We start from the raw sequence: 22,568 nt of genomic DNA on the forward strand, positions 1-22,568 counted from the left end.
CCCAAGCGCTACGATGTGGCGACTTGACGCGTGATGGCGGGTGCATTCCGGAGTTGTGTGTCAGGGAGGGAGGATCCATAGAACATGTGGTCGGTTCTCAGGGCTGAACCCTGTCTGTGCGGGCCCCGGGGTCAGGGGTGCTGCAGGCCCCTACGTTAACATTGTGTTTGGCTGCTCCACTGCATTCTGCTGCTGCAGGGAGGTAGGGGGGTACGTTCACAGTTTGGGAGTGCACGTGTTAGATGATGACGACGGGAAGGGCTCACGGCTGTCTGAACGACCTCCATCAGTGAGGAGTTGATTAATAACTGCGGTTAATAATAAGTGCTGCGCTGGACACTCCCTGAGTAACGATCCTTCACCCTTGCTCCGATCATCCACACTGAGATCCTCAGACGCATCCGTCATCCCGCGACCACACCTCCGGCACCACCCTACCCCCACCCCCTACCCCACCACCTCCCCCAGCCCCCAGAGAGTAGACACAGCGGGCGCGTGATGGCTGCAGTCGGAGGGCCTCGGCACAAGAGTCCCCACTGTCCTCCTGCCCTGAAAGGAGCTCTTGTGTTCCGTGTCCCGGGGCGGCCGGACCAGGTCTCCGGTCTCCTCCGGGCGCTTTGAAGGGCGGCTGAGACGGACCGCGGTAAATACCTTCACCTTAGGACTCCTCTCTCCTCTTCCGCTGTCCCTCTCCCTCTCTGCCTCTTCCTCTCTCTCTCTCTCCCTCCCTCTCTCTCTCTCCCTCGGCCTCTCTCTCTCTCTCTGCCTCTCTCCCTCTATCTCTCTCTCTTTCTCTCCCTCACCCACTCTCTCCCTCTCTCACTCTCTCTCCCTCTGCCTCTCTCTCTCTTTGCCTCTCTCTCTACCTCTCCCCCTCTCTTTCTCTCCCCCTCTCTTGCCCCGGCCCTGAGAAACTTCAAGCCCAGAGTAACAGGAAAGGCGCAAATCAGTCGGCCATGGACTGAAGCTCTACTGGGTGTATGAAGTCACTGAATGCACTCTGTCCTCACTGAGGATATACTCAGTCTTCACTGTACAGTGAGTATAAACCTTTTCTTCAATGTACAGTGGGGATATACTCTGTCCAAACTGGAGACGGGATGGCTTGCTGCTGAAAACTACAGAATGTTAAACTGGTGATTTCTACAAAGAGGCATTCAATGATTAGAAGTTATATTTCAGTTGAATTACAGCTACATGTATCGCTTTTTATTTCGAAGAATGTAAATCAATAAACACCAACTTAAAAAAACAACAACATACACACATGAAAATCAAGGACGTAAACAAAAAAAACGCCAAAGAAATAAAGAATATTACCGTACACTTGTTATGATTTTGCAGCATTTTAAGGCCCTTCTTAAAAAAATATCCATTCCTGTTGAAACAGGTACGGGCCAGTCAGATATAAAAAAGATATGTTTGAACCAGTTACAATGGCCACTTGATGAACACATAATGAGTGTTAGGGCATCTCTTGTGGAGCAGAACCACACAGACCTGTACTTCTCCTCCTGAGACGATGGACGAGTTGATACGGTTACAGTTGAGCCCTTAAGGGCCTCTGGTTCGCCTCCGTGTCATGCAGTTACGTGTTACACAAACATAACGTCAACAGAGATCAACCACAGAGCCCAGCCAGTACCTGCAAGTACTCAGAGCCACAGATCTGCAACGTGGAGAAGCGAACAGAAAGTGAAAGTCAGTTTATTGACGTGATACTACAGATCTTAAAAAAAAGACAACGAAAACTAAAGGAACACAAAACAAATGTCATATAAGCACAGCTTAGAAAACATTGTGAAAATAGGAATGAACAAAACAATTCAAAAACAAAATAAACACAAATGGAACAAAGACTTGGGGAATGGCGGTACCTTTTATAAAAACATGTTGAACACAAGTTGGTGGATTCGTGTGATCAGAGATATTCAGCATAAGATCCCTTGAGTGATTGTACTGTTGTCTTGTGTATGATAAGCAGGGGCCCCACGGTTAAGAACTGGTTGTCTCTTATGCTAACCAGGGGCCCCACGGTAGCGAACTGGTTGTCTTGTATGCTAGTAAGTGGCCCCCGGTAATGAACCGATTGTCTTGTGTGTGCTGAGCAGGGGCCCCACAGTTTTTGAGTTGTGTAACGTTCTGCTGATGTAAATAGCTTATGTTTTAACTTCAACACAGATCCTGATTAAAATAAAGCCCTCCTTCTCTTTAATACTTCATCACACGAAGACACGTTTACATCAAATACAGCCCTAACATGCTTTTTTCCTCCATTTATTTTTCAGCTTCAGGTTTCCTAGTTGACCTCTAAAGCCACTATGCTTCATACGCTCCTATAAGAAATGCTTCATGCAATTCAAAGCACACACCTCTCTACCCCACATGCTATTCAAGTAAATCACTTTCCCATCTCGCTGCTTAACTCAATGAAAACTGATCGGTGAAGACGATCTCCCTGCTGGATGAAGGAATGATCCCGGTGGTATTGGGCTGGCCTGTTGTCCAGGTTTACCACAGTGGAAGAGAGCCAGATGGAGACCTTAAGCATGTGTTTCAAAGACTAGATAACTAAATGCCCCCTAATTTGCTGACATTTACCAAATGGGTGAAGGACAGAGATTATAGCGTTTTGTTGGCCTATCGCGTCCCATCTAAAAAGGCCTGGTTCGCTGTGTTGTCTGGAGAAAGTCAAATTCCTCAAAGGGTTCTTGGAAATCGATATGCTTCTGATGTAATGTAAACCCGTGTAAAGTGCTCTTAAGTGTGGCATACCAGGAAGGACGTAGGATAAATCCACTGTGGGTCCATGCTAACAGTATAGTGGTTCAAGTGACTGCAGAAAAGGACAGCATATTCCCCTTCAATTTGGTGCTAGCTTTAGCGTTTTCTGTTCACAAAGATACCAGTATTTGGTAAAATAAGCTAAAGATTTTTCCAAGGAAGTCGGCCATGTTTGTTTTGGATTCCTGAAAGACTTTGGTACAAGCCTCGATGTAGAAACAGAAAGTAAACACAACTCGGAGAAGAGCAACACACTGCTAGTCATGGTAGAGTCATTTTGGTGCTAACTCAGATTTTTTGATTTAAATAGCGCAATTTGGTCTTCAGCGCAACATTTATAATTTTAACAAACACGACAGAATTTGTTTTTTTTTCTGAACAGATAGCTTAAACTGAAAATAATCTAGAAGGAAACGTATGCTTGCATTCAACATTGTTCTGTGCTATACTTTGGGGTCTATTGGAACACTATAGTTGTAATCAACTCATTCAATGTATTTCCAAAATAGTTAAAGTACCTTGGTGGAGTGCATAGTTAAAAGCTTTACTGCTGTTTTGTAATAATAGTGTTGGGAGAATATAGTGGTGGAAACATTGCAGAGATGAATGGAGGATGATGTGTGTATTCCACAACCTTCAGCTTGTTGAAGTTCTGACAGCTGTGTCCACCTTGGTCCAGTAAGGCCATAGGTCATGGTGGGAGGTTCATATATTGTAGTAATATAAAAGAGAATGTAATAATAATGTTATAGATGCCGTTATGGTACAACTCACCACAAAGACACGATTGAAGCCACGGTGGGAAGATTGTCTTGCTTTCTACACTCACTTAAACGATTGAGAATCCTTAGTTGATAATGGTTGTATTTCAACCATTATGCTGGTATATTCCACTCCAACCATTATGATGGTATAGTCCATTCCAACTATTACGCTGGTATAGTCCACTCCAACCAGTAGGCTGGTTTAATCCACTCCAACAGTAGGCTGGTTAAGTCCACTCCAACCAGTAGGCTGGATAAATCCACTAGAACCATTGAGTTGGTGCAGTCCTTTAGAAAAAAATATTACAAATCTTGGTCAACCGTCCGCTAGAAGATCACTTCACGATCTGCGGGGGCATGATGGCAGTCTTTGGTTGGGGGGGCTTCACCTCGGACGCCTCCAAGGTGGCCTCCTTGCCCTTCTTCCGAGGCGGCTTCTTCATGGGGGTCTTCTTGGGCGTCGGCTCCGACGCCGGCTCCGCAGCCTTCGAGCCGTTCAAGTCCTGCTTATCCGGGCTCTTAGCTTCGGGGGCCCCCGGGTCAGGGGTGACCGACCAGGGGGACACCGGCTTCTGGAGGCTGGGGAGGAGGGGCTTGGCGCCCCCCTGCTGCCCGGCGCCGCTGGACGAGGTGCGCTTGGCCTTCTGCGGGGGCGTGGGCTTCTCGCGGTACGCCTTGGGCGTGGCGCTGAGGCCGTTGGTCTTGGTCAGGCCGGTCCCTTCGTTCCTGTTGATGCTCTGGGTCTTCTCCTTGAGCTGGGCGGCCAGCAGCGTGGCGGCCTCCGAGTTCATGTGGGGGGGGAGGAGCTTGGGGCTCCGCGGGGGCTCCTTGGCCGGCTCCCTGGGGGTCTCCTTCTTCTCGGACGAGGAGCCGTGGAAGCCGCTGATCTTCTTGAGGGCGTTCTGCACCACGCCGTTGATGTGCTCCATGTGGGTGGGGCTGCCGGACTCCTCCCCTGACCTGCTCCCCCGCTGGGGCTTTGCTCGGCCGGGGGAGGACACGGCGTCGCCCTCCCTCGGCTCCTGGTTCTTCTGCTGCTGCTGCTCGCGGCTCTTCTCTTTGGCCGGATCCCTCATCTTCTGGCGCTCTTCGCTCTTGGCCGAACCATCGCTGGAGCTTCTCTTCTTCTCCCTGGGCACCGCAAGGGCCTTGGCCCCCGCCTGGTGTGGAGGCTGCCCCTGCCCCTGCTGCTCCGGCTGGGGAGACCCCGTAGTGTTTCCATGGATCCAGGACACCTTGGGTTTGGTGGAGGGGTCCGGCGGGCGGGGCTTGGGCTTGCCAGGGGAGGGCGGGGGCTTGCCGTTGCGTTTGGCCTCGGGGACTGGAGTGGCATCCCAGTCCTTGGCCCCGCCTCCACCACCGCCGCCGTCGTCCTCCTTGGAGGTCTTGGAGAGCCGCGCGATGCGGGCGTACAGCGCCCCCACGGCGGACTCGGAGGTGGTGGAGCCCTCGCTGTCGGAGGACTTGAGCAGGGGCCGCTCGCTGCCCTCGGGCTTGGAGAGGCCGGTCTCCTTCAGGGACGTGTACTCCCCCGCGTCGTCCGGCCTGGCCGAGACCCCGGGCTTCTCCTTGCCCTCGTTCACGGATTCTGTGGAAGAACGACACGGTGAGCCTCATAAGGTTAACCTCATAAAACATAGAGACACGCAGTCTTAGTACAACACTGTGACTCTCGGTGGATTAGGTTGAGCATAACAAATAAATGAATGTTTCCAGTGTTCAATGATTCAACAGATGGATGAATTACTACACTCAGCATTTATGCAACGATCTCGTTGGGTAATCTGGCCGACTGCGTCTAGAGTTAACTTTAAAAACAAAAAACGTACACCTCTATCTGCTTGGACAGCAAAAGATATTGTAATTAATTGATTATGCCAGTATGTTCGTGCTTCTACTATTGTAAGACATTAATCTAAATGTTTGTGTTCACCATGTGCCAAGCCAAATACTCAAGGCAAATGTATTTGCCCACGCAGCGAAATCATTCATCCTGTGATCAAAACAACAAATCAATTTGGTGAAAACTTCAGAAACTGCTGCGTCATTCTCAGACAATGTTTCCCGAGAGCTTCCAGCATGCGTCACAGTTGGGATGTGTTGAGTTGTGCTGACGTGAGCAAACCGTTTCCTCTCCATGCTAACACACCAGGAGCAGCTAAGGTCGAGCTACGCTACGTTTTCCCTAACGAAAAAGTTTGGAGAGTCAAGAAAGAAGACCATGTACATGTTTCTGAACATCTATTTTAGTTTTCACTCATTCCTTTCTACTACTGTCCGGTACTTTCTGCTGTGACCGCCACATTTCCCATCTGGGAATCGCTAAGATAATCTAATACTATTTTTAGATACAAAGGCATTAGTCCTAGAGGGAAGATTCTTGTAAAGAAGGGGGGTGGGAATACAGTGCCATATTATGGTCTCTTCCCATGGTTCCCTCCCAGATGGTTCGACGGTTCCCTTCTGGGTTCCATGGTTCCCTCCCAGGGGGGTTCCATGGTTCCTTTCTTGGTTCCATGGTTCCCTCCCAGATGGCTTCCATGGTTCCCTCCCAGGGGGGTTCCATGGTTCCTTTCTTGGTTCCATGGTTCCCTTCCAGAGAGTTTCATGGTTCCTTTCTGGGTTCCATGGGTCCCTTCCAGAAGAGAACCATGGTTCCCCTCCAGATGGTTACATGGTTCCCCTCCAGAGGGGTCGATGGTTCCCCTTCAGAAGGGTCTGTGGTTCCCCTCCAGATGGTTACATGGTTCCCCTCCAGATGGTTTCCTTGGTTCCCTATCAGATGGTTACATGGTTCCCCCTCCAGATGGTTTCCTTCCAGAGGGGTCTATGGTTCCCCTCCAGATGGGTTCCTTGGTTCCCTATCAGATGGTTACATGGTTCCCCCTCCAGATGGTTTCCTTCCAGAGGGGTCTATGCTTCCCCTCCAGATGGTTACATGGTTCCCCTCCAAAGGGGTCTATGGTTCCCCTCCAGATGGTTACATGGTTCCCCTCCAGATGGTTTCCTTCCAGAGGGGTCTATGGTTCCCCTCCAGATGGGTTCCTTGGTTCCCTATCAGATGGTTACATGGTTCCCCCTCCAGAAGGTTTCCTTCCAGAGGGGTCTATGGTTCCCCCTCCAGATGGGTTCCTTCCAGAGGGGTCTATGGTTCCCCCTCCAGATGGGTTCCTTCCAGAGGGGTCTATGGTTCCCCCTCCTGATGGGTTCCTTCCAGAGGGGGCTATGGTTCCCCCCCCAGATGGGTTCCTTCCAGAGGGGTCTATGGTTCCCCCTCCAGATGGGTTCCTTCCAGAGGGGTCTATGGTTCCCCCTCCAGATGGGTTCCTTCCAGAGAGGTCTATGGTTCCCCCTCCAGATGGGTTCCTTGGTTCCCTATCAGATGGTTTCCTTCCAGAGGGGTCTATGGTTCTTCCAGAAGGTTCCCTGCTCAGGTCGTACCTTCATGAGGCACGCAGTAGACCGGGCTCTCGTCTCCGCTCCCGAAGGAGGAGAAGGACTCCTGGGAGGACCAGGAGGAGGGGGGCGGCTCCTGATCTCCGCCGGTGGACGGGGGCTCGATGAAGCTGCAGTTGAAGGTGTTCTCTGGGTCGTGGTGGGCGACTGGGGGCGAGGGGGGGGACAAAAACAACAAGCAGAGAGGGCATAAGGTGAGCGGAGGTTGGGTGATACTGTGTTACAAGAACAACACTATCACACTCACACTGCTCTCACTCTCACACACTCAAACACTCACACACTTCATTACATTTTTATACACTGTATATATATATATATATAAATATATGTATGTATATAAATGCTCTGTATCTGGCCATAGATTTTTGAAGGGAATTTGACACTCTTATTTCGTGCCCATTGACAAAAAAAACTTAAAATATATATAAAAACCCCAAAAAACGGAAACAAAAAATTTATTCCGTATTGTCAGCTCTCTGCTATTTCAGCTTCTACCTTTCGTTTCTTCTTTTGTATTAATAAACGCTTGACCTCCTGTTCCCCGCGGGCTGTTTTTCTGCTGACCACTGGGTCTTAGGACAGCTGTGGTTTGAGGAGGAGGAACAGCCTCCACATCTGGCCCCGTCCATGCGGGGCCGCCGCGGCCTGAGCCAGACCGGGCGTGACCCAGCATGGCTCACCACATCACACACTCCGCCCGCCACCCCGTCCGCACACAGGGCCAGGCTGTGTTCTTCAGTGTCGGCCACAGGAAGCCCTGGTGTCCCCAGGGCCTTCGTCACGGGCAAGATCAACGTGGTCCTGTTCACTGATCCTCCCAAGAGCTCCCCGTCTGAGGATCGTCTGAGTGTCATTCACTGGACTACAGTCCAGTGAGAAAGAGCATTGTGCTTCTAGTCCGAACAAGTTCATATGTTTATGTGGCAAAATATACACTACACTGCTCCCTTCCTCTTTTGGCTTGCATTTTGGGTATTTCTGTTTACTTTTAATGAGATGAATGTTTCAGTAAATGTTGGCCCATCGGTCGACTGAATCACACCGTGTTTCGAAAGTGTGCTCCTTGGCAAAACCGCACAATTAAAACCAAATAACTTAAACGTTATTGACGGTATAAAAACATAGTGTGTGCTCATCCCAGACACACACACACACACACACACAGACAACCTTACCTTCTCTTACTCGCTCGCACGCACGAACACTCACATATCCTCACACACACACAGACACTCACCCCCCGCCCCCCTCACACACACACACACACACACACACACACACACACACACACACACACACACACACACACACACACACACACACACACACACACACACACACACACACACACACACACACACACACACACAAATCCGAGCAACGGCGGGGAAATGGCGGGCAGCCACCCGGAGCCGGGACCTCAGCAGTGCAGCCCGGGTCACGTGACTCTGTGTGACAGGGGCCAGCATGCACAGGCTGGAACAACTGTCCTTCAATGTCGTTCACTGTGGACCTTGAGTCTGGGCTTGGGGGGCAGGGGGGGGCAGACAGGCGTGAAGGCGAGACGCCACGGAGACCACAGCCCGCACGGCAGGCCGACAGACAACAGGGCAGGCTTGACACTCTGCAGCTGCAGACTGAGCTGCAGGTCCACGGCTGTTCAGGGGGCCCGCCCCGGCCGGGGCCCCTACCCCAGATAGAGCCAGGAACAGGGTGGCCGGTTTGATTCCCCCTAAAGGAACAACCCCGATGAGGGGGATATGAGACCGGGGACGGGGCGGTTAAGGGCCGTGATTCTGCTCAGCGATGCCTCTTAAGTTTGACCGTATGACTAAGGGTCTGTTGATCATTCGAGTTGCGTATTTCCCTTTGAATGTAAATAACGACTTATCTTAGACATGGACCAGGTCAGGCAGAGAGCGGGGGGGGGGGGGGAATGAAACTGTAAACCGTGCCATGTTTACCCAGAATAAACAGTCTTATTCTAAGTGGGCTGTGGGTGAGAGCGTGCGCAGAACGCTGGTTGGTCGAGGGGACGCTCACAAAGGAGTGAATGCTGTCTTTTATCTTCCTTCCTCTTTTAGACGTTTTATTTGCGGGCCACATCTGTTGCTGCTGGACCTGGCGGATAAATCACAGTTCTGACACGGGCTCGGGTAAATCTGACCACTTCCTGTATCCAGCCCCTCCAGGCCCCCTCTGGAATGTGTGTGTGTGTGTGTGTGTGTTCAGGAGTGTGTGTGTGTGGGGGTGTGTTTAGGAGTGTGTGTTCAGGAGTGTGTGTGTGTGTTTGTGTTCAGGAGTGTGCGTGTGTGTTTGTGTTCAGGAGTGTGTGTGTGTGTGTTCAAGAGTGTGTGCTGTGTTCATGAGTGTGTGTGTGTGTGTGTGTGTGTGTTTTCAGGAGTGTGTGTGTGTGTGTGTGTGACTGCGAAGCCCCCAGACAGGGTTAAAGTTACAAAACGCTGGCAGGGCCAGGGTTTTTGTGGGGAGGCGAATGAGGAAAGCAGAGGAAAAAGGGGAGAACACTTTCTACAAACCTAACCAGGGCTGATGGGAAAGAGAGAGCGGCTCCAAGGCTTCACCGTGGGCCGTCTGTTAGCAACACAAGGGTATACACTTAGAGAGGCTGCTCGCTTTAATAACCATGCACACGAATATGAAAGGTTCGTTGTGTTATGTTTACAGAACGGGGACTTCTTAAATCCATAATATGCGAGGCAGCTGTGTCATTTAATAGTACATGATGTTCCTAGAACTCTTGAATACAGAGCCTACAGACTTAGATATTACAAGCAAAAGTATCTCCCTGTTTACAATACGGCCACTTGGTTGACAACCTGCGTGATATTTTCACCAGTGATGGCAAAAGTATTTTGTAATCAAACTAGGGTACGGACACAGGTCTGCTTTTCCACTTGCTGTCTTTCACCGCAGGGCTCATTAGTGCAGCTGTTGGCGGAAATCATCTGGAAGGCTGAGGAAACACATGCTGCCCAGGCCTGAGGAGAACCAGGCCATTCTGTATTAGGCACCACAGAACAGCAGTGATTACAACCCACTGCCTTGTTAGGGGATCGCGTTACCGAGATGCAACACAAACCGAAGGCCGACGCGTCGTCACGCGGCTACCGTAGGCCCGCAGCCCGCCGTCGTGACGTCGGAGGCTTAATGGTTATTATTTTGTATTTTTCCGCACAAAGCCGGCCGGGATATCTGGGAAACAGCGACACTGTGTCCCAGTGTCGGAGCAGCCTCAGGGCGTCACGCCTTGTACTGAAGACGGAAGACCACTGGGGTCATGTGGCCACGGACGAGACACACTGGGGTCACATGATTGCAGATGAGACACACTGGGGTCAAAGACAAGAGACACTGGGCTCACAGACAGACAAACACCACCACCATCCCAAATACCACCACCATGACAAGCACCAACAACACCCAAATACCAACCCCACGACAAGCACCAACAACACCCAAATACCACCACCATGACAAACACCAACAACACCCAAATACCACCATCACCAAACACCTCCACCACAAACACCACCACCACCACCATTAACACCACCATCACCAAACACCACCACCACAAACAACACCATCACCAAACACCACCACCATATAAGCCATCACCAAAAACACCACCACCACCACAACAAACACCACCATCACCAAACACCACCATCACCAAACACCACCACCACATAAGCCATCACCAAAAACACCACCACCACAACAAACACCACCATCACCAAAAACACCACCATCACCAAACACCCAACTGGTCCCTTCTGGGGAAAGGGTGGGGGCTTTTTAAAGAAGTTTTCTTCTTTGAAAAGCCCCCACCCCTCCCCCACCCAACCCTCAAGCTCAAGCTCTTCTCGGGCTGAAGAAAATTCTAGAAACATGAGGAGGAGAGCAGGGGCTGAAACTACCGTGAAGAAGTTATAATTGTATAATATATAATATACATGTGTATATATATATCATATAATAACACATGGCATTTTAGGGTGCCAAGAATAATGAGGCTCACGAAAAAACATTCCTTTCGAAATTAAAGTACGTACATGCCTGGCAGCCAACATACACTTCTATCCAACTTTTCACCAACTTTAACTCATTTCCAACCCTTTTCCTCAGCTATGGCGGACGGCTGACTAATCAAGCACCACGAGGGAAAAACAACTCTTTACTCCAACTTCAATTACTGTCCTGGATGTCGCCGACAATGAACCTAAATCACAAAGTAAGATATATTTATATATTGTGCGTGCATGTGTGTGTGCATGCGTGTGTGTCTGTCCTCAGAGTTGTGAGTACAGTGTATGTGTATATATGTGTGTATATTTACACACGTATATATTTATTGTGTGTGCATGTGCGAATGCATGTTTGTTTGTGTGTATGTGTATGTATGCGTAAAATATTTATACATGTATATATATATATATTGTGTGTGTGTGTGTTCTCGCAGGTTCCCCTCATAGGTTTACATTAAAGTGAACTGTGTGAGACCTCCGTGTTCGGTCTGCACTTCCAGCTCCCCCCAAGTCCTCCCAAAGCGCGGCCCAGCGGAGCGGAGAGACGGGCTTTAAATAAGCACCCTCGGTGGGACTTACCCACTACTTTAGGCAGCTTCTGTCGCCTCAGTGGAATACGGGGGAGTTTGGTGCTGATTCGGCTGAAACGCCCGCACAGGATCCACTTGGCCTTTTTGCTGTTGGTAGAGATATCTTGGTTAGCGCTGAAAAAAACGATGACTCCATGGAAAGTCAACCGCACTCCTCTTGGGCCAGACGCCGCGGCTCTGCGCGCCATTGGCTGAGCTCAGGGGGACGGCAGGTCCAATGAAAGCTGCTTACATTGGACCTGGTGTTCGTCCGTCTGTCTGGCTGTCTGTCTGTCTGTCTGACTGTCTTTCTGTCTATCTCGCTCACTCTATCCATCGATCTATCATTCTCTCAGTCCATCACTCTATCTATCTGTCTGTCTGTCTCTGTCTGTCTCTCTACCTCTCTATATGTCTCTCTGTCTGTCTATCACTCTATCTATCCATCTGTCTATCTATCCATCTATCCATCTATCCATATAACTATCTATCTATCCATCTATCCATCTATCCATCTATATGTGTGTCTGTCTATCCATCTGTCCATATATCCATCTATACTGTTAATCTATCTATAGACAGGCAGACAGATAACAATAAAGGAACCATAACAAAATGTGTTCATTATCTTCCAGTGTAATGATCAGATCGAGTACCCCCCCCCTCATGTTTCTACCTCCCAGCCCGTGGATTTGCATGCATTATCTCAGCTGGACGTCTGGTACCGCCATCGCTAAGAGCAAGCAAAGGTCGATCAGCAAAGTCACAACTTTTCTCTGTTTTGGGACCTCAGTGGTGGAACGAGCTCCCTGCCGATGTCAGGACCGCATAGTCGCTCACCAGCTTCCGCAAAAGACTCAAAACTCACCTGTTCAGAGTTCATCTCGACTCTGCATAGAAACCAATGCACAGCCACCATTGAATGTTGTACGTCCTGGCACTTGTACATTGCACTTATTCAAGGTACTTAATTGTGTAGCATCTACAGTAGCTGCTATCGCTGCTTTATACGGGGAATGGGTTAGCCTAGCGATTGTAATACTTGCACTTGGTTCTATGAACGTCTTCACTGTACCGACAGCGATATATTGTTTCACTTCTTATGACAAATGTACTTATTGTAACAAATGCACTTATTGTAAGTCGCTTTGGATAAAAGCGTCTGCTAAATGCCCTAAATGTAAATGTAAATGAAAATTATCTGTTTTATGACTGAGGGGAACGCCAGACAAAAAGGACTGCACATCCCACAATGCAGTGCGCTGCTGGGCACCTATCCATCACTCACTTGTGGTCTTTGTGTCGACAGAGACAGCAGCAGCAGAGCAGCGAGAGCAGGATAACGAGCAGGCAGCACACCAAGGTCCCTGCTGCCATCACACCCATCCGCTGGTTGGGCTCTGAGGACAAACCGCCAGTCAACTTATGCTTCTCCGTCTCTCTTAGCTTCCTCTCTCTCTCTCTCTCTCTCTCTTTCTCTTGTAGCTCGCTCTGTCTCTCTCCCTCTCTCTCTCTTAGCTATCTCTATGACTCTCTCTCACTCTGTCTACTGCTGTCTTAGCTCTCGCTCTCGCTCCCTCACTCACTCATAGCTCTCTTTATCTCTCTCTCTCTCTTAGCTTTCTCTACCCCCCTCTCTCTCTCTCTCTCTCTTAGCTCTCTCTACCTCTTTCTATCTCTCTTAGCTCTCTCTTAATCTCCCTCACTCTCTTGCTCTCTCTCTTTCGCTCTCTCTCTCTCTTAGCTATCTCTATGTATCTCTCTCTCACGCTCATGCACATCTAAATGTGTTAACGCCATACCATAGATCATAGGCAATATAATGAACCAATGAATAATGAACCAATCCTGTCACATAAACATAATCCATGTGACATTAAATTCAAATTATATAAGTTAAACAATATAACGGCATCGCATTAACAATTAGCTTAAGGCCGACTGCTGAAGCTATTTCTAAATATGAGCAGCAACAAGGATGAATCTACCGAACATAAATTCAACAATCTTTAAAAAAAAAACTCAAAAAATACATAAAATCACATTAATAAATATTAATAAAAAATACACAGCAAGCTCATCATCTGTAATTTCCCAGAAGCCGCACATCCGCTTCATTTCATCACTTAGCGTTATGGACCATCAATCATCTGATTTATTTCACCCGACCGCTTCAATCAGGATAACACTGAGAACAGGCCGGCTGTGATGCATGAGCACGGCCGTGTCCTGTGCCCCCCCCCCCCGTGTCCTAACGCCGTCAGCCTCAGAGGGTCGTGTGGGGGCTCTGGTGTGCCGGGTCGTGAAGGGGTTTAAGTAAAGTGGGGTCAAGGCCCTGGGAGGTAAATACATTGTGCCGGGGCCACGGGGCTGATAAGGTGAAGGGACCCGATGACATCACTGCCCCGCCTGCCACTCCCATTGGCCGAAACCCTGGGCGACCCCCTGCTTCCTACACAAGGCCACTTCCCGAACCCTAACCCTGCTTCCTACTCCCTTCCTATTTCCTTCTCTTCTTTAACTCACTCCCTCCTATTTCGGTCTATTCCCTCCTAACACAACAAAGCCTCTCTTTCCCCCTTTCTCCCTTTTTCGAAATTCCTCTTCCTTCTCATTCCTGTCTTCTCCTCTGTTACTTTCTCTCATGTCCCCTTTTCCTTCTCTTCCCTCTTTATCTCTTCCTCAGCCGTGTCCCGGCTGCGTGGGACCGGCCCAACACACACACACAGCGGCCGGAGGACAAAGGCCTGGAAACTCGATCATCAAGAGCCAGCGTCGCTCTCTCTCTCTCTCTCTCTCTCTCTCTCTCTCTCTCTCTCTCTCTCTCTCTCTCTCTGAAAACACGAGCGGAGCGGAGAGTCCACGTCTGTGTATCTGCTTACGGTCTGCGGGCAAACACACGAGACATTCTATACCAGAGTGTCACCTTTAACAGCTGTCCTGACGGACCCACAGCTACAGGTCTTAAAATATGAACGCAATGTGGTTGTTTTTTGTTATACAAGGTGGATTTGTTTGGAAAATGTCTATAAAGCGTTTGGCTGTGGTTGTGCAGACATTGCATACGCGCCAGAACAAAGTTCCTGGTGGATGTTGTTATGGCTCGGTAGAAGAAAGCAGCAGCTCAGGAGGTGGTGAAGGTTGACTTGTAACCGTAAGGTTGCTGGTTCGATCCCTGGCTCCTACTAGCTGAGTGTCAAGGTGTCCCTGAGCAATACACTTGACCCTAACTGCTTCTGACGAGCTGGCTGTCGCCTTGCATGGCTGACTCTGCCATCGGCTTGTCAATGTGTGTAATAACGGTTGTCAGTCGCTTTGGATAAAAGCGTCTGCTAAATGCCCTAAATATAAAGAGATTGGCAGTGGCCGTGCATACATTGCATACGGGCGAGAACAGAGTTCATGGTGGATGTTGTTATCGATCGGTAGAAGAAAGACTGCCTGCAACACGTCAGTGTGTGATCCTTACGTAGGTTGCAGGCCCCGGACACGGCGTTGCAGTTCTTGTTGTGGCAGGAGCACGTTTGGTTGCAGTTCACTCCGAACTGTCCGGCCTGACATGTCATGTTGCAGCTTCAGAACGCACAAAGAAAACACACCTTTTTTCAGAGGTAGAAAAAACAACAACCATATGGTGGACCAATACAGGAAACAGAGAGAGTTATAGCAGCGAAGACAAATGTTTTCCTCCCATCAACCACTGCTGGCAAACGTCTAGAATTCCTCTTGACTTTACTCTGCTTTTCCTAGACCGTGCTGGCGTCCTTCTCTATATTAGAAACACTGACTTAAAAACAACTAAAAGCGACCTCAGATACATTCCTGTGACATTAATACAGAGCGGAGGCCTCTATAAACATACAGTGCATTTACAATGCAGGCTCTTGGTAGAACATGCAACAGGTCGTGTGACTCACTAGACGCCGTGGAACCCGGGGTCACACAGGCACTCTCCCGTGACCAGGTGACACGCCCCGTTGAAGCAGTGGCTGCAGTCGCTCCCACAGTTCTCCCCGTACGTTCCGTTGGGGCATCGCTCCCCACACCTACACACACACACAAACGCACACATAGACACACATGCACGCACACACACGTTAACATACACACGACACACACACAACCAAACCATATGCACACACCACAACACACAGCACCACACAGACGCACATACAAACAACGCACATACAAGCAACACAACACACACCACACACAGACACACGCACACGCACACATTAACACAACACACCAGACACACGCGCACACACAAACCACACCATACCACATGCACCACATCAGCAGATGATAACAGTTCACTAGTGTAGCAACTTGCTTATAGAAATACACTTAAATTTCTGAAAACTCGCAATGATTGCGTGATTTTCTCTTGGGTAGGATATCTCGGTTGTTAAAGGGTGACTCCGCCCCTTTCGGTTCTTTCTCTCGGCCTCTGAACTATCCCCCAAGAAGTTCTGCTGAGGCTACGTCGGACTGCTGGGTCCCAGATGACATGCATTTTGAAGATTACTATGTCCACACACGCTAACAAGTAGTGCAAGACAGTGGGGTTGATGAGGACCAGGTGGAGTTATGTGTGTGCACAGCTTTTAATTATTCCCAAGAACCTCTTGCTGTGCTGCGTTTCCCTCTAAAGTAACATCTGTTTAAGGGGAAGACTCTCTTCAGGACTCTCTGTGAGCCTCTGGATCCTTCAGGAGGGGCTGAAGCCCTTCCCTGGAGGCGGGGAGGAGTGTAAGGACGGCTAAGCTAGCGCACTGACGAGAGTGAGAGACGAGCTGCCCAGACAACAGAAACATAACATTATGCTGTGGATTGTAGGTGTGTGTGTGTGTGTGTGTGAGAGAAGAAAATAAATGTATATTGTGCTTTTGTATATTTTACATAGCTTCCACTTGAGTTAAGTACAGACGGGCAGTACAGTTTAGTATATCAAAGAGTGGCACAGAGTGTGTGAGTGCGTGTGTGTTGATGCTTTCATGTGTACTTTCCATGTATTTGTTTCTGGTTACGTTTGTATTACAGCTATGAGCAGGTGAGCCCAGAGCGAACAACAGCGTCAGGACAGTAGAGTAAAGACTGGTTGTACTGCATGCATGTCCACGTATGTGTGCTTCTCTAACTTATGCGTGTGTGTGTGTGCATGTGTGTATGTTTATGTGCGCTTTTATACCTGTGTTTCTGCTTGTGTGTTTGTGTGTGTGTATGTGTGTGCGTGCGTGCCTGTGAAGGCGATAGTAAGACAGCATCTCTGCCTGTAGTGCCGGTGCGTGTTGCACCTACCGGTCCCCGATCCAGCCGGGGTTGCAGTGGGAGCACTTGCCGTGGATGGGGTCACAGTGGTGCCCGTCCTTACAGGCAGGGCACTCCTCCTGGCAGCCCTCCCCGAAGAAGCCCTTGGAGCACAGCTGGTCGCAGCGCGTCCCGTTCCAGCCGCGGTCGCACGTGATGCAGCGGCCCTCCGTCACCTTGCAGGGCTGCTGGCCCTTGCAGTGTCCGCACCTGGCGGCCCGCAGGGAACCACAAGAAAACCACCGTCACATTCTGCTCCTGGAACCCCCAGCGGCCTCAGGGGCCTATTGTGAGGGGCCTTTGGAACCAAACTCAGCATGCAGAAGACATTGTTCAAAAGTTGTAAATGCAAAAGATATCACGGTAGATATCTGGATGGCATGGTAAGCCTACCATGTGGTGGATTTGAATGAAATCTCTTTAGCATGCCGCCTTTGTTAGATAGATATTCATCGCAGGAGTTTAAATCCCCCAATCTCATTTAGATAATGCTATGTTTAAAACAAACACTCAGATGCTCATATGAGGCGTGCAGCTCCCATCAGACCAGCCCTGCGCGACCGCGGCCCGCGCCCCATGTCCCCAGTGCCTCCACTGCGTGCGTTCTCACTTGTTCCTGCAGTTCTGCCCGTAGAAGCCGGCGGGACAGGGCTCCCTGCAGAACTTCCCTCGGTACCCAGGGGTGCAGGTGCACGAGCCGTCCGCCGGGTTGCATTTGCCGTGCACGCACTGGCAGTACCGGTCGCACCGCTGGCCCCACAGCCTCTCCCGGCACTGGCAGCGGCCCGTGAACTGGTCGCACGGCGAGTTGTTGCAGTTGCACTGCATGGCGCAGTTGCGGCCGGTCCAGCCGAGGTTGCAGAGGCAGCGGCCAGCGGCGTCGCACACCGACGTCTGGCTGCAGTAGCAGTTGTTGTTGCACTGGGGGCCCCAGAAGCCCGGGTGGCAGGTGCATTTGCCCGTGTCCTGGTCGCACTTGCCCTTGTTGCACAGGCAGGCGTTCTCACAGTTGGGGCCCCAGCGGTTGGGGTTGCACGTGCACTGGCCGGTCAGGTCGTCACACTGGCCGTTGGGGTGGCAGTGGCACTTCCCCTTGCAGTCGGGGCCCCAGAACTGGGAGGGGCACTCTGCGGAAGAGCATACTTAAACTTATTGTATGTCTTACGTCCTGGCACTAACAAAATAGTACTTAGCATTGTGTAGCGTCTTATCCTAGGTATCTTCGTTGTGTACGAGGAATGGGTTAACCTAACAGTCGTTAGTGCTTGGCACTTGGTTCTGTGAACATCTTTATTGTACAGACAGCGATATATTGTTGTTTCTCTTTCTTCTGACAAATGTACTTATTGTAAATCGTTCTGGATTAAAGCGTCTGCTGAATGCCCTAAAAGTAAATGTGGTGCCATCAGCATTGAGAAGAAATGTTCCGGTAAACCTAGCCCCGACACAATCTCCCATAATACTTTAAGACGCTGTCAAACTGAAAAAAGCCTTTGTTTGTTTGTCAAATGCACCGAGACACCAGGCTTAGGGAAGCCAGGAGGAGCAGCCAAAACAACAGCAGTTTCTAAACGACATGGCTGTTAGTTGAATGAAGCCCATTGCCTTACTTGTGTCGCAGCTAGCTCCAAAGTATCCATGGCGACAGCGGCACTCATTGGGCCTGACACACACTTCATTCTCCTTGCAGGTGAAGTTTCCTCCGCAGAGAGCTGTGAGGGAACAGGCACAGACCGTCACGTCACCCAAAGGGGCTCCGCTACAAGTAAACCCACGGCATGTGCGGATCGTTCTGGATAATTATGATACAGCGCATATACATACGTGTCAGGCATTCATCCGCCAGCTGGCCCCATCCACTACAGCACGTAAGACCTGGAGCCCTGGAGTGGAGGTTCAGACAGACGGTTACAAACCCAAATAAAGAGGAATATAAATATAAATATGTATATGAGTTTGAACAGGATAAACCTTGAAGAGCTGTGAAGAAAGCCCCAGCCCAGCACTACACCTCATGGCTCTCACTGATGTAGCTGTGAAGGACTGGAGGCCAGGGGAATGCGACGCATTCCTTACTACAGTGAGTACACTGGGCCCATCCCCGGTTAATATCCCATCCATAACCGCCCTGTCTTTCATAATGGCCTTGCCCTTTAGCACGGCCCGCTTGCCGGGATGCCACCGACAAACATTAAACGTCGAGCGCGAGAAGATGAAGCAGCTTTTAACAACAGGTGCCTGCAGCCAGTGGAGCCAGGGCAGATAAGCACGCGAGCGGAGGAGTGGGGTCTGGATGAGCGAGGGGGGTTGGAAGCCAAGTTTGGATCCGTGGGGAGAGAGGACAAATGTGTCTCCACTCCTCCCACGCCTTTGACCTCTGGCGGGCCCCTGCAACACTTGAGCTTCCTCTGTGGTATCTTCAGACAGCAGTCTTCCTCCAGTCCTCCGGCCAGGGAGCAGGAAGCAATAATGGAGGGGGGGGGGGGGGGGGGGGGCAGTAATAATAATAATAATTACGAGCATAACCTCTGAGAGCTTCACGTACTAGGAAGAGTTATACTTACTGAGCTTAGCCAATGGGTTTGTTTTCCCTGCTGTTTATTGGAATGTCCTCTGTGTTGGTTGCAATAAAAACGTTAAAACTAACCCAACAATCAACTAGCTAACCCAGAACAAACAACTAACTATTCAGAACAATCAACTAACTAACCAAGAATAATAAACTGGCTAACCCAGAATGAAGAACTAACCCAAAACAATGAACTAGCTCACCAATAACTATTAACTATCTAACCCAGAAAAATCAACTAGCTAACCCAGAACAATCAACTACCTAACCCGGAACAAACAGCTAGCTAACCCAGCTACATCAACATCTATCTGAGAACACAGCCGTGGCTCTCCTGGCCTTGCCGTCATGGCTTGGGGAAACCCTGGTTCATCTTTGATTTGTTCATCATACATTCACTCTGCATTGTGTTGAGGGACAATTTTAAAAAGCAATTAGGCAGTAGTGGGTGTCATCATTACCGCCATCATTGTATCTTTCATTCTTGTCTTGCTCTAAAAGAATCAACTTCCATGCCATTCAAGAGCTGTGCTTATGGCTGTGCTCATTCCACAACAATGTGTTTGCCGTCAACAACAAAAGCATTACATCAATAAATATGTTTGGACTTCCAGACACTGTGAGAAAATATGGGATGGAGGGAGACAGTACTGACGTTACCACATCCATGACGTACAGACCAAGAGAGAAGAGGCTAAACGAATGCATGTGTTGCTGAAGAATGAAAGGAACTTGTAAACATGTAGGTGATGTGTGACATCATCCCACACACCTTATATGGACATGGTCAACACAATTTAAATTGTTTATAACCAAGTCTTAAAACACAGACCCATGGTGGTTAAAACTCACTTTTTTCCACCCACATATTCCAAAGGGTTATTGGATACAGGCCAACTTTCTAGTGGTTGGGCTTGAGTTGGCCTACATATATGTTTCAGACCGTGTGCGAGTGAGGTCAAACTGCAGGAACAAGGAGCTCTTTCATATAGCATGAGCACATGATTTCTATCACAGCTCCATCATCACATGTCTGCTGCAGAGGGTAAGACAATATACCAGCGACATGGACAACGTTATTCTGGCTCTGAATGATCCAGGGAACGTTATAAACACAATCATCTATCCCGTACTAACCAACCGAACGATATGATCGTTGATGGGGTTGAGAGGTCAAAACAACATATTGTGGAGTGAGATTGTGCACTCTTAATGGCTTTTGGAAGCGGTTCACACTCTTTAAAGGAAAATACAGAAGTGAATGCAAAGTCAACCATCCGAACGACATGTACCAGGAACATTTGAAAAACCAGTATGTCGATCCGGAGACATTGTATAGAAATATGTTTTCTTCTATAACGTCGAAACAGGTGGCCCAATCAAAAAACCCTCCTATGTGGAAGTTCATTTCCAAAAGGTAGTTCAGTCCTACATCACAAACAGTTTGATCGACAGACGTTGGAAGTTCTCCGAAGGTCACTTCTAGCGCCCCCTGTGGTGAAATGTAACCAATGGGCTCCGTGCACATCTGGATGACCGCTTTCTTAACCCCACAACCCCCCCCGTCCACTTCCACGCTAGATCCAAGCAGTAGAGAACGCATGTTTTCAGGTCAAATAGAGCATCACGACCTCTTCAAAGCCTATATAACCATCCCTCCACCGTTATTGAGCGTATACATGGCCCTCGTAAAAAGAGAGGGGGGTAGCAAGCCTATATTAAGTTTGCAGATGGGCAAACACTTACCCTGGTGGCTTGCATACATTCCTGCCCCTCGGATTGAGTTCTTGGCCAAAACAGGAGCAAAGAAAGAAAGAAACCACCGCAACAAAGGCCAAAGAGTTGTTCAATGCCATTGTACATCAGGATGCATCCTCGTAGTGGCCCCTATGGCTCCAGCGACGAGGCTTCTCTATTGTGGCCCAAGCGGGAGGTTTGTGCGCTAAATCCAGAGGTGCTGGTGAGGCAGCCTATCATGGAGTTCACTTCATGAATCAAATATAATCCGCATTCAAAATAATATTGTAAATGTGCCACACTGTGCGTCATCGACGCACCCAAGGTCCAAAATAAAGTGTCCAAAAAACGATTACGCAACAGGTTCGCGATCTCCTCATTCCCACCGAACCAGGGTTGCAAAGGGGAATGTGTTGAGGAGAAGCTCCCTTAGTGCGACATCAACTCCTTAAAGATTGCTCAAAGGGAAGAAAAAAAAAAGTCGCTGTGTCGTAAACCCGACGCGTCCTAACATCCCGCACCGAAAAAAGTTAGATTTCAGCCGGAAAAGTCCTCACTGCGTCAGAATTAAAGTTGTGATGGACCAAAAACTGTTGTTTGGGGTCCTTTCTTAGCCGCTCTCTGAGGAGAGGGGTTTAATCCGTAACTTTGGGTCTTCTCTGGCGCTCTCAGGAGTGGCAGAGGGGAAATTCCTGATTTGTTACTCTATCCTTGGCCACCGTTAGGGCAAGCTGAGATAGGACCGTGGACTGTAGCGTTATCCTGGTCTCTCGTAATTCACATCCGGTCTCTTCTTTATATACGCCGTGTGCGTCCGTTAAGCGTCCCCTGGAGCGAAAATAACGAGAACAAGACAAGAAGAACAACAACGATAAAGTCAGTCCGTGTGGAGTTTCGACGAATATTTTGACAACGCAAAATCTGAAACATGTAACAGAAACGGATATTGCTGATACCGAAAGCCCCTCCCTCTACCAACTTAACCTATGTAACTGAAAGTCCCGCCCTCACTTCTCTTTCTTGCCTGAAACGCTTATTGTACGCATCTCGTCCCAGGCGTTCCGTCGTGAGACGAGAGGGGATCGAGGCAGCTGTGGCTGAGCTTTGAGCGCCATGCGTGGCGGGCAAATGGACGGCCTGGTTCTACAAGAGACTTCTGTACTCTAATCTGGTTTCATAGATATAACATTTAATACAATGCGGTTGGTGGGCGTGAATGGGTTGAACATACAATAAAACATATACAGGAACAATACAATCAGGCTTAATATCAAGGTCACAATAATGACATTTAGATCATTAGACGACATCCGCATCATCCCCCTCC

General features: G+C 49.3%; 1 protein-coding gene across 1 annotated transcript; it reads right to left on the minus strand.

Annotated features, from left to right (window-relative positions):
- Positions 1-1,268: 1,268 nt before the first annotated feature.
- Positions 1,269-21,894, minus strand: scarf2 (scavenger receptor class F, member 2). The gene is made up of 11 exons (XM_079744146.1): positions 21,251-21,894; positions 18,760-18,818; positions 18,546-18,647; positions 17,546-18,062; positions 16,927-17,145; positions 15,543-15,671; positions 15,095-15,198; positions 12,914-13,025; positions 11,636-11,733; positions 6,990-7,151; positions 1,269-5,136 (listed from the first exon to the last, which is right to left on the minus strand). The coding sequence occupies exons 1-11, from the start codon at positions 21,358-21,360 to the stop codon at positions 3,884-3,886; spliced, it is 2,865 nt and encodes a 954-aa protein (XP_079600272.1). The 5' UTR covers positions 21,361-21,894; the 3' UTR covers positions 1,269-3,883.
- Positions 21,895-22,568: the final 674 nt, after the last annotated feature.

The sequence above is a fragment of the Pollachius pollachius genome (assembly GCF_949987615.1).
Source record: "Pollachius pollachius genome assembly, chromosome: 1".
NCBI classification, from domain to species: Eukaryota; Metazoa; Chordata; class Actinopteri; order Gadiformes; family Gadidae; genus Pollachius; species Pollachius pollachius.

Excerpts from the sequence above, each read along its gene's own strand:
- scarf2 (XM_079744146.1), bottom strand. The coding sequence starts at position 21,360 with ATGGCATTGAACAACTCTTTGGCCTTTGTTGCGGTGGTTTCTTTCTTT. Across the intron at positions 18,819-21,250 it reads AATGTATGCAAGCCACCAGG|GGCTCCAGGTCTTACGTGCT; the intron begins GTAAGTGTTTGC and ends CCTCCACTCCAG. Across the intron at positions 5,137-6,989 it reads CTACTGCGTGCCTCATGAAG|AATCCGTGAACGAGGGCAAG; the intron begins GTACGACCTGAG and ends GTTCTTCCACAG.